Source organism: Rhinichthys klamathensis, unplaced genomic scaffold (assembly GCF_029890125.1).
Source record: "Rhinichthys klamathensis goyatoka isolate OS25496 unplaced genomic scaffold, OSU_Roscu_1.1 h1tg000775l_1, whole genome shotgun sequence".
NCBI classification, from domain to species: domain Eukaryota; kingdom Metazoa; phylum Chordata; class Actinopteri; order Cypriniformes; family Leuciscidae; genus Rhinichthys; species Rhinichthys klamathensis.
Genome location: NW_026607174.1, coordinates 442,562 through 455,000, shown reverse-complemented (window position 1 = coordinate 455,000; position 12,439 = coordinate 442,562). Strand labels below are relative to the sequence as shown.

The window sequence follows — 12,439 nt, the reverse complement described above, 5'->3', positions numbered from 1 at the left end:
TGCGTGTGTGAGTGTGAGTGTGAGTGTGTGTGTGAGTGTGAGTGTGAGTGTGAGTGTGAGTGTGAGTGTGAGTGTGAGTGTGAATATGAAGATCAGTGTGTGTTACAGAGAGATCTGTCGTTGTGTGCGTGTGTGAGTGTGAGTGTGAGTGTGAGTGTGAGTGTGAGTGTGAGTGTGAATATGAAGATCAGTGTGTGTTACAGAGAGATCTGTCGTTGTGTGCGTGTGTGTGTGTGAGTGTGAGTGTGAGTGTGAGTGTGAGTGTGAATATGAAGATCAGTGTGTGTTACAGAGAGATCTGTCGTTGTGTGCGTGTGTGAGTGTGAGTGTGAGTGTGAGTGTGAGTGTGAGTGTGAGTGTGAGTGTGAGTGTGAGTGTGAATATGAAGATCAGTGTGTGTTACAGAGAGATCTGTCGTTCTCACACTGTTTCAGACTGGAGAGACCCGGAGCTCATGAGGGACATCGAGGCGGCGACCGGAGAAGATCTGGGATCGTCCAGGGCTTACGGGAAGGGGAAGAAGGGCCGAGGGAAGGGGAAGAGGAAGAGGAAGTTCCCGAACCTCACTGACCTGAAGCAGAAGGCCAACACCTCTCGCTCCAGACTGGAGAAGAAGGTCTTCAACAAGTGAGTGCAGAGATGTGCAAGTCTCACATGTTCTCTTATATTTGGACATAAATGCATTTGTATTGAACAATGTGTTAGAATAATCTGAATGTGAAGCGTGTGTTTTCCTCACAGGAGCTCCATGAGGCGCGTGACGGACGTCATGAACAAGATGGACAAGAGGAAACATGACAAGTTTGCCAATCAGTTTAACTACGCCCTGAACTGAGGAGAGGAGCTCTCACACACATGAGGCTTACACTTATACAGCGGCTTTTTAAATCATTTATGATTTTTCTTTGTATCTGCCTGGTATATAACTAATTTAAATTTTGAATCCGGTGTAATGGTTTCCAACCTTTGTCATTGTTTGCTACATTGTAATATTTATCTATTGCAGAATTTAAAACATTAGTGTGTTGTTAATGTGTCTCAGTCATATTTGAATATTATTAATAGAGTTTTCATTTGAGGGTTCCTTTGTTGTAAATATTAAAAATGTCCCACAGCAGAAATGCACATTGAGGATTTTCTTATAATGTATTGAATATTAATGCTGAAGGTTTGCATGTTCTTCAGTCTCACACACTCTCGGGTTCCCGTTCCTGCATTAGACCCGCTGAAAACACTGTTTATTATAGCATTTGTGTACATTAATATATCATTTGATCAATTATTCACAAGGTGACTGTCTACCATCTTAAAACAGGGAAGAACTGTGCTGGTTTTACATCATTTGTTGAACATTTAAAGTCAACTGGATAATGCATTGTAGAAAAATACGACATTTGATGTTGTAATGATCGAAGGAAACTGGCTTTGAGGAGCTTAAAGATTCGCTTATTTCACTCTTTCAGAAGCACAACTCCTCTTTCCCTCCATCATCAGCTCATATTCATCACGCGTTTATTCGGCAGCGGGAATCAAACTTGTTTACATGGATAGAAATCTGGATAAGATGATTCATAAAAGAGCGCGAATCGGACAAAAATAATCCGTACATTTAAAAAAAAATATCATGAACGAGTCCGTCTTTTCATTATATATCAGCAATATAACAAAACACAAATTATAGTTATCTCACATGCACTTTGTGATTATAATAATATTTGTAATAGTTAATAATAAAAATTCCAATTGTTATAATAATAATAATAGTAAACTTGTGAAATGCACGTCACAAAACAAAACACACTGACCATTGTGATTATAATATTTATAATAGTTCATAAAAAAAATTAATTGTAGCATAATAATTATAATTATACGTAGTAGTAAATATGTAGTAAACTTGTGAAAATGTGTATAAATACACATTTAAATTGTGTATATTTCTGGCCACGAAACTCTATTGGGGGAAAAAATGCAAGAAACGAATTTACCATTTTGACGCAAAACAATATTATCCTGTGGAATATAATTGATTAAATGCACGGTTTGGTATATGGGTGTAATGTAATATTTCATGTCATTCAAATATTAAGGAAGCAAAATAACTACGAATAATACACTGAAAATAATCGCGTGCCGCTGGAGATCATGCGACATTTAGCGGCATATTTGATCATTTCATCTCGAAGTGTTTGACTCTTTAATATCTCAAAAAGTGCGCGGCTTTCAGAAACGATTTACTAGAGACCCGTGTTAAACATTTACAATCGAACGAATTGAATTAATACACGGAAGTATATTAATAACAGCAATAGCCTAATATTTACAGACCAAATTTTTTTTTAACGAACAATAAACTGTTTATTGCGATCGAACTATATTTTAGCACTTTTCACCTGCCCTTCTAAAGCCATCAGCTGACACTGTTATTGATATTTAAGCAACTCTCAAATCAATAAGTCGATTTAAAGAGGACATCATGTCTCATTAGTGCTCAAATAGAATATCAGCGGATGTGTTTTAAAAAAAGAACGTAAATATTTCGAATGCAAAATGTAACATTTTCTACATTCTATATTCTAAACGAATTCGAATTTTTTTAAACCTTCTGGAACTGAATTTTATTCTTGTATTTGCACAAAAACTGCTAAAGATTGCATTGCATTTTTTTTAGGTTAAGTTCAAATAAATTCACTCGACCACAATATTTCCATAGTAATTCACGCAAGGGTTTCAAACTTTCTACAGCCTAAAAATGCCATAACATGATAAGCAATAGAACGCGATTATTCGTTCGTTGAAGCGGTTTCTCAGTTGATCAAAGTCCGCGTTAAGATGAAGCGTTAAAGAGTGCAGGATCATGCAAACCTTTCAATGACGTTAGTTCTTATATTGGCCTTAGGCCAACGGAATAGTTGACAACTTCGTCATTTTATTGCAACATTTGAATTGAGACAAACAATTAAATAATAGCATAGTCTATGCAAGAATTAAATAATATGGCCCACAGTAAAAAAAAAACTCAAGATAAACTTTTCATTAGGCCTATGTTTGTTTGTACACGATTTAAGTCCAACAATCTCATTCTTTGTTTCGATACATACCGTTTTATTCCCTACTACATTTGCATTCAAAGTTAAAGTCTAAACACATTTTATAATAACTGAATATTTACAGTCTGATCTAGAGAAATATTCACATTTTATCAAAATGAAGCAATTCGAAATCTAATTATTAGCACGTAAACTGAGTTCTGGGGTTGCCACAGTGCAGCAAAGGTTGAAAAACAGTTCGCTTCCCATCACAAACCTATCATGTGTCTTTGCACGTGTGTGAGAGAATATAGTGCTTCAAGTTAGAGATGTTCTTTGTCCTCCTCCCGTGATTCTGCTCTTATAAGTGCGGCGCGTAAAACGTGGGCGCGCCGTAAGTCTGCGAGCCCAGCATGAAGGGCGACAGAACCGCGTGACCCGGCAGGAACGGCAACTGCGCCGTGCACACGAGTCCTCCGGGCGCGTGGCCCGGGTAGCCGGTGTGCATGGACAGGTGTGCGCTCATGGGAGGGGACGGGCTCAGGGGACTCAGGGACCCGTTCGGCCCTGCTCCGCTCCCGCCGGTCGGCGCACTGGTGTCTGCGCCCGGGTTCTGCTTCTTCCACTTGGTCCGGCGGTTCTGAAACCATATTTTGACCTGCGTCTCCGTCAGGCTCAGGGACAGCGCCAGGTTCAGGCGCTCGCACACGGACAGGTATCGCGTCGACTTGAACTTGTTCTCCAGAGCCACCAGCTGCTCGTACGTGAACGCGGTCCGGGCTCTCCTGGGTTTGCCTGACTTCGAGTCCGAACCGGAGCGCTTCCGTTTGGGCTTCGCCGAGTGATTCTGTCCGTTCGTTGAGGACTGTTGCGACTGCTGTCCGTCCGGGCTCTTGCTGACCGAGTCGTCGTCCTCGTGCTGGCCGAACTCGGTGTCGTTGTTCCCGGTGAGCGCGCTCTCCTCGCTGCACAGCTCTCCGTCAGACTCGCGCTCTTCTGACCGGAACACGAACCCGTCCTCTGGGGAACACACCAAAACACCCGTCAGAACTCCTGCATGGACAGGCGAATCACACAAGCTACACACACTCACTGACACTGATGCGTCTCCACCAACAGGTTCACCGAATTTCGATCAATTATTACGGGGAAGGAAAAATAGGCATTTTAGTAAATAGCTATAATGTTGTTATTAATGTAGCCTTTTTTTCCTTACACTCTAAAACGTAATGTCCCTAAAAAGTTTTTTCTTTTTTTTTCCTCAGTGAAGCGATTTTTGTTTCGCAAAAGAATCTTTAAGTGATCAGTTCTTAAAAGAACCATTTTTTCTTAGTGCGAAAAACATTTTAATTATCTAAATAACCCTTTTTCCACTATTGAAAGAGTCCACTGATGTTAAATGTTCTCTGTGGAACCATCGATGCCAATAAAGAAGCTTTATTTAAGTGTAAATAAAACATTCTAAAATAGAATCTTTCATTTTGTCCTTTAATGTGCTGGGCTATTTAAAATGTCGAGTTAACGCAACATATTTTCTTCCTAATTGTTTGAAATAAACTGTTGCACAGATGCGTGGACCTTTTGATTTAAATAATTATGTTACAGCATTACTAGTTTAAAAAACACGCAGAATGATTTAAAAAAAATTGAAATTAAGCTGATATTTCTGTATGAGCGTTTTTCGTCTTGTTTATGAAGTGAGTGAATAGATGCCACTTCCTTTGGCGTGTCAATTCGTCTTGACATCTTAAATCACAACTAATCGATAACTCTCAATTTACTCGACCATTTAAAGCGGCTGTTAAAAACAGCACAAACCTTATCAAATTATTGCAGCCCACAATTACTGTTCATTGAGAATTGCTTTCGCGCGCGGCCTCCAATCAATCATAGAGGTTGACACATATTTGTCCTTGCAAACACAGGCACAGAAGATAAGATGATCCTCATGAACACTGCGGGTTCTGCTCTCGCCATTTAGACTCGAGACAAAGCGCTAACATATCTAAAGAAAAAACAATTAAAGCCATTCGATTGCGCTTAATTTAAGGCAGGTCTGCGTAAAGACGGGGAGGATCTGGTCGATATCCTATTATAGAAATGAGTATATCTCTTTCAGGCAGCTTGCAAACTCTCTCTCAACATCTAAATTATAGAGTTAAAATTCGGATAATTACAAGATTAAAGCCTATTATACTTATTAAGGGTGATATTGAACATTGGTCCCCCCAAAAAAACTATAAAGTGCAGTCCTGAACACAAGACTCATCTGAGGGGTTGTTTTAATATAGTTTACCGTCAAGTTTACCTGACACACACACACACACACACACACAAGTGAAAGTTTCCACCAAACCTTTCACTCACTTCACAACAGCCACTCAATCAAACACTTGAAAGACTTAAAATGGCCATTTATAGGGATTGTAATTACTCCAAAACTAGTGTAATTAGTTCTGTAAATAACCTTGAGTTAAAGTCCTCCTGTGTGGACCTCCAGCTGAAGAAGAAGAAGAAGAAGAAGAAGAAGACGGCTGAAGGCCAAGTTGCATTTGTTAACAATAAAGAAATAATTTTGTTATCAAACGTAGATGTTCTTATAATAAACACAAAACAGGTCTGAATAATGGACATTTAAAACTGTGGCATTCTATACTCAATCTAATAATCAACAATGTTTTTATTTTATTTTTGAGACTGCATGAAATATTTGCACGTTTATAAATTCATTTGACACACCACAGGATAATTCAAGGGAAAAGTGATTATAAAAGTGTGTTATAGCGGCGAAAATCGTTTGTGACGGCCAACTAAAACACCCATTTCACTTACACATTTTGCATTACAATTTTTTTTAAATAAAAGATTCCAATAATTTTAACCTAAATATTCTTTGGGGAAAAATAATCTCCATGTTATTAACTATGTAGCTACTTTAACGCGGTCATGTTAAACACAATATTGAACACACACACAATGATAAGGGGAATAGCCATGGTCACTTACTCAAAATCCCTGCAGTTTTTTTACAGTCGTAGTCCTCCTGATAAGACTTGTGCTCGATCGTGTGATTTGAGTCGTCGCTTCTGTTCTCCGCACCAAACATGAACTCACAACCTGTCCTGTTAGGCGCTTGCCTCTTACTAGTAAATTTATTGGGGTCCAAAATGTCCAGAACCGAGAAGGACGTGGTCCGGTGTATGGTCGGCGGCGCGCCCGCGGGCTCGTGCTCGTGCTCGTGTCTCGGTGAGGTGTCTCTGCTGTCCGCCGGTAACGCGTCTCTCCCCGCGGCGCAGTGAAACACCGGCAGCGCGTCGTCCATGCCGTCCTGCGGGACCACGATGACTCCGGTGGGGTCGCCAGTCTTCTCCTTCTCCCGGTTCATATCTCTCCGGCTCTCGCTCTTCTGCTGTTCACTCTACACGAGACATGCTGCTGAAACACGTCTGTAAGATGCTGATCCAGCTGGAGATGCTGATGTCCCCCTGCTCAGGTCCTTTTTGGGTTTGAACCGTCCCCTCAGGACACCCCGCGTTTATGTCACACACACACACACACACACACACACACACACACGCGCGCGCAGCTGGCTCCCCTCCCCTTTACACTGCTCTGATCATCGCCAAAACTTCGACACAAGCCGTAGCTTATTTATGCATTCATATTCCACTGTGAGTGGTAATTGGCTACAAATTAATCCCATGCCTCTAATAGCCTATTATCTCCGTCTGGAGTGTGTGAGGAGTGTGAGGAGAGTGAGCGATGATGTGGCCCCTGATATACACAGCTGTCAGCGAGAGCACTGGACTGGAAACACACTAAATAGGCTTATTTTTCCTTACTTTCTCCCTCCCATCTCCCGCACTGCACGGCTTAAGGTTCGGATAATCATTGTTTCCAGAGAAATTAACGAGAGAACGGGACACTTGAAAGCAGCGAGTCTTTATAATGCACTTGACCACAAAATCATCTATAGAAACTAATATAAATATAGGCTATATATAGGCTATATATTAATATCCTATATTTATAATAGCTATATATATATATATATATATATATATATATACAGGGCCGGACTGGGACCAAAATTCGGCCCTGGCATTTGTGGTTTTCACCGGCCCAACTAATTGATGACGTTAAAAAACGTCCCCAGAATCTTAACATTTTTCCCACTGAGACACACCATACAAGGCAGCAATTTAGGCGCGTTTCCATTACAGATTTGCGCAAAACTTTTGCGATTTTTTCTAAATGTCGATAAAAAACTATTGCGAAATGACGGCGTTTCCATTAACTGATGTTATGCGATACAACGTCCTTTTTTTTCTCGCGCGATAAGTCATTTAAACATCATGGCAACGGGTCTATCAGCCACCACCACACTAGACATTATTATTATTATTAATGGAATGAGACGTGGTGTGTTATCCAAGCATTAATGGCAGGGAAAGACGCATACTGCTAAGGAGTTTCTAGGTGTTTCTCTCTCATTTCTGCCCCGAGGTCTTGATTGTGGCATTTCTTGAGGTTTAGAATCCAGTACTATTCCTGAAGCCTAATTATTGTTTATTTTATGAATTTAATAAAGAACTCTGTCCAAACGGTCAGTGTACATTTGTGTCCAATCGTTTTTCCTTTTTTAACCCGTATTGCAAAACGAAAAATGAACGGTGATTTTTTTATTTAAAATGCAAAGTTAACCAGCAATTTTTTTTTAAATTTGAACTGTACACAAATGCTGTGCAAAAATAATAATATATCGACTAAATTTCAGATGTTTCTTTGACTTTTTGCCCCTTTATTAAACATTTAAAATATTCACAACTTAATACGAAAAAAATGTAGATTTTAATGGTTTTCTAAGGGCAAATTAGAACCTGGAAATTATATTTTTCCCGCAGTGCTGAATGAGAAGAGCCATATTTATGTCTCTGGAACCACAAGGTGATTTAGGTGAGTTATAGGCTAATGATAATAAATCTGTCTGAAAAATAACGAGGCATTTTAATTGTTTATTAATAAACTATTGTTTTCTAAATCAGTGTCGGCTAAAAACATATCTCCATCTCCGCTGAGGCGCGCCGCGCGAATGCACCTTTAGAGAGAAATACACCTTTCATAAGGATTACATCATCAGAATGTATTAGCTTTCGATTCGAATTTGTTCGTTTTAAAGTGGACACTTCAAGCTTTAGCCTACATAGGCTATACTTTGTTTCAGTTCTCGCGCTCCAGTTCACGGAGATCATGAAAGCGCGCATGATTGTTTTATTTTATTTTACAAAAGCACAACGTTTTCTTGTTATTGTGAGTTTACACAAATAAAATCATAGTGGCGAATAATGTATTATTATTTTCTGTATGACCAGAAATTATAGAGTAGGCCTATTTTAAGTTGTTTCTACTGTTGATAGGAAAAAGCAAGTGTTCGCGGCCGCGCCTCCGTGCCATGCGCGCTCAGCAAACACTTGGATATGCGTCAAAATCTTGTGTTTATTTGTGATAATCTTAGCCCTGTATTATTATTGTCTAACCATTATGAATGACATTTGACGAATTGCTTTGTTCCTTTTTTTGGATAAAAGCGTCTTCTAAATATGTAGCCTAATAACTGTTATAATAATGATGATATTTATTAGCCTATTATTTGCGTATATCACGGACCCCAAACACACCGCGTCTTCAGGTGACTGTAAATGCGCAAAAACTGTTTCCATTGCAGTTTTGCGAAATATTCCTTTTTCGAATTGCCTGAAAAACCTCCTCATGCGAGCGTAAAAACTTTTTTGCGATAAAGGTGCAGCAACGTGGTCAGCTCGGCCCAAAACAATAGAAAATCACACCGGCCCTTCTGGCATGTGCCAGAATTGCCAGATGGCCAATCCGGGCCTGTATATATATATATATATATATATATATATATATATATATATATGTAGGCTATATATTACACTCTAAAAAATGCTGGGTAAAAAACTTTGGGTCAAATGTGGACAAACCCAGCCGTTGGGTTATTTTTTTTAAATTAAAATTTTAACCCAACGTTCGGGTTTGTCCATATTTGACCGAAAATTGGGTTAAAACAACCCAGTATTTTTTAGAGTGTATAGCCTATATATATAAACATGCATTATGTTTCAATCACAGTCTAGAATCATCACCCTAAGAGTACATTTAAACTTTGATTATCTTCTATATTAGTTTACAAAAAGCAAGAACGCACAGTAAGTTTTTGAACTTATAACAACCTCGAGTGTAAAATGCTAACGGTGTAGTTCACATGGAAACCCCACAGAAGTGCGACCGGACTGAACCTCTTCTGTTGGCTTCAGATGCGCGACATGGAAGGTCAGTTCCTCGCAATCACTCAAGGCAATGATCCTGTAGAAGCTACTAATTAAGAGTTGCTCAAAATAATAGGTAAAACGATCAGCTGTGAGGATGAAGATGATTATCCCGTCATCATGAAGAGATGCAGGGCATTCAACTTTTAATCTCATCTTTCCAGGGGCCAAAAAAACATAAACAAAAGTGTTTCTCAACTGCAGGCTAAATTACACACACATCTACAGACTATCATCCCAATGCATTTTCAACAACCTGATTAAATAATGCAGATTTTACAGCACGAAACCTTGTGTTTGCAGTTGTCCATTACACTACAGCTTTACATTATTTTCCTATAAACACACGCTAGACGGACGTCTTTAACAGGCGCGTATATTCGCGCATGCGTTCTCAAAACGCGACGCTGAAGTTACAATAAGTTCAACTTTATAAAAGACGCGTTTCCTTGTCCACTTGAACCCTAGATGTCTATCCATGAACACTCAATTCATGTGGCAAATTGCTGTTGTAATTAAAACAATCCCTCCCAGCAGCCCATTGCATGATTTTGGCAATTTAATCAAATTATGCACAATAATTTGCATGCAAATTGTCCCATTCACATAGAACCAAGCTCCTCACTGCTTCAGCCTACATCACACCACGTGAGGAAATCACCATAATAACATATTCATTATTGACAATTAAATAACAAGACACTTTTGACATGTCAGAACAAATCAGTTACATATTCCAGATCATTTGACCAATCTCACTCAGTCTGGCCGAGATGATCATTAAACACTCTCCGGCTTCCACTGTTTGAAATGCACCAGCTAAAAGAATGAAACCACAAAATCTTTTCAGAAACGGATCATTTATATAATGCAAATATTGTAGCAGATGAAAAAGGCTGTTTCGAGGCAGGTTTTTAGGGCACTAAATGATGCTATTTTCGACTATTCCAGCTCTCGCACAACACATGCACATTATTTGTCAGTTTTCACAGTATATAAATATTCCAGTGCTCTGGGAGAAAGCTTTAGTCAACGCGTCAGAAGCAATCTAATGATTTTAAATGAGCACAGAGCAGTAAAAGCCTGACAATTCTCCATCACAACAGCAGATGATGGTTAAAACGACTAGAAATCAATATTCTGACCGGGTGTCTCCCACTGATAAGAGCTGCCAAGACAATGTTGACTATTAAACTCGACAGCTTGAGATATTACACTATTACTTATGCTATTTTTAATAATCTGTAATATTTGGGCTATAATTAATTAATTCTATGGATCAGATGGTATCTCAGTGTGGGATGAGGTCGAAGGAGTCTATTAAGACTGGTAATGAGAAGGAGAATTTCTATCTCAGCGCGAGGGCTTGTGAACGCGCACGAGACGAGGAAAGAACAACTGCACGGGCTTTATGGATTATGATACATCTATGTTGTTATATTCAGGAAATGTTTTTGGGACAAAAAAAATGTCATTACGGTTGAGGTGTTGTTCGTGATAATCTCATTTTATACGCATTATTTTCATAATGTTCTGTATTCGATTTTATTGTGGAATCTGATAAAAGCAACCAGCAATAAACTCTATGATTTCTACACTTATTCTAAAATCTCGATGTTAGAGCGCACAGATATAGAGAGAGACATCTGCCCTATGAAGCCAGCAGTGTTGACTCTGGCCAGAGGAGGGCGCGCTTCTCTTCACTGCAGAAGCTCCACATTAATCACAACTAACAGTTCTGGAGTGGGGGGAAAAGTAAAGATGAAAGCTTAACTTAAAAAAAATTTCGTTCTGCTTTAGACATTTTAATAACCAGGGTTTGAAATGAACCAATTTGGCTACTAAAATTACCGGCCATTCAGAACTTCTAGCCAAAAAGGAATAAACCTACGGAAGCGTATTGCATTCACTTGAAGAAAAAAAAATCTACTCTGTTTTTCTGAATTAACGAGTTAATTATATCAGAATTACGAGATAATTTTTCATGGAAAAAAAGTTTTGTTCTCTGTTTTTCTGAATTAACGAGTTAATTATCTCAGAATTACAAGATATTTTTCATGAAAAAAAGTTTTTGCTCTGTTTTTCTGAATTAATGAGTTAATTATGTCAGAATTATGAGATACATTTTTCTTGAAAAACATTTATTTCACTCTGTTTTTATGAATTAATGAGTTACTCATAATTTTGAGATAATTAAGTCATTAATTCAGAAAAACAGAGCAAAAACGTTTTTTTTTTCCATGAAAAATGATCGCGTAATCCTGAGATAATTAACTCGTTAATTCAGAAAAACAGAGTCGATTTCTTTTCCTTAAGTGAATGCAATACGCTTCCATATAAACCAGATTAACAGTCAGTATATATAATAAACTGAACTATATAGATATATATATAGTTGATTAAATGCTTTATAATCTTCGCAATTGTTTCAATTCAAATGAACCGTTATTTGTTGCCTAGTGACGTGCATGTTCAAGTAAGCCAGATATGATCAGACTCTGCGCAATATGCTGTATTTAATATTTCATGATGACTCACGAGTTGAGTATTTGAGCTTGATCTGCACAGATTTGGCTTACACGAACTTCCCCAGCAAAGTGAGTAAGGAGCCCGTTGCTGAAACCACACCGCCTAGCTCGACGTGATCGAGTTTGCTAACCCGCCAAATTGGCTAGTAATTTGACACCGTTACACACCACTTCAATATAAATACACATTCAATATTAGGGTAGAATAACACTGGACAGGACAAAACGAACGTTGCGACCGAAATAGAAATAGTCAGTTTACAGTGGGAGTTTGTGGCGTCGCCAGCATCCTGTAGACAGCGTCACTGATTATTATAATGTTTTCCCTTTCAAGGGAACTGGCACTGCGTCGATGATGACACTTTGGGGAACGCCCCCAGCGTAGCGCATCTGAAGTATGAATGAAACTATTCCAATCCTGATTGCCGTTGCGTCATGACGTAACATGTGATGGCATAAACGAAAGCTACAAAGGGACAGCAAGCGCTCTGTGTACAACTGTCTGTCATATTTGGTGTTGTTTGTCCTGTGGGAA

General features: G+C 38.9%; 3 protein-coding genes across 4 annotated transcripts in view; 1 reads left to right on the top strand and 2 right to left on the bottom strand.

Moving 5' to 3' along the window:
* The window catches only part of uvssa (UV-stimulated scaffold protein A), a 59,869-nt gene extending 59,034 nt beyond the window's left edge, over positions 1 to 835 (top strand). The window contains exons 13-14 of the mRNA XM_056243070.1: positions 435 to 627; positions 742 to 835. Coding sequence (XP_056099045.1) covers positions 435 to 627; positions 742 to 835 — 287 coding nt within the window. The remainder of the gene's footprint in view (positions 1 to 434; positions 628 to 741) is intronic.
* The window catches only part of LOC130077735 (trypsin inhibitor ClTI-1-like), a 138,130-nt gene that overhangs the window by 60,158 nt on the left and 65,533 nt on the right, over positions 1 to 12,439 (bottom strand). The gene's annotated exons all lie outside the window — the stretch shown is intronic.
* nkx1.2lb (NK1 transcription factor related 2-like,b) lies at positions 3,360 to 6,583 on the bottom strand. The gene is made up of 2 exons (XM_056243066.1): positions 6,036 to 6,583; positions 3,360 to 4,049 (listed from the first exon to the last, which is right to left on the bottom strand). Exons 1-2 carry the CDS (start codon positions 6,412 to 6,414, stop codon positions 3,391 to 3,393), a joined length of 1,038 nt encoding a protein of 345 aa, XP_056099041.1. The 5' UTR covers positions 6,415 to 6,583; the 3' UTR covers positions 3,360 to 3,390.

Excerpts from the sequence above, each read along its gene's own strand:
- nkx1.2lb (XM_056243066.1), bottom strand. The coding sequence starts at position 6,414 with ATGAACCGGGAGAAGGAGAAGACTGGCGACCCCACCGGAGTCATCGTG. Across the intron at positions 4,050-6,035 it reads AAAAACTGCAGGGATTTTGA|AGGACGGGTTCGTGTTCCGG; the intron begins GTAAGTGACCAT and ends TGTGTTCCCCAG.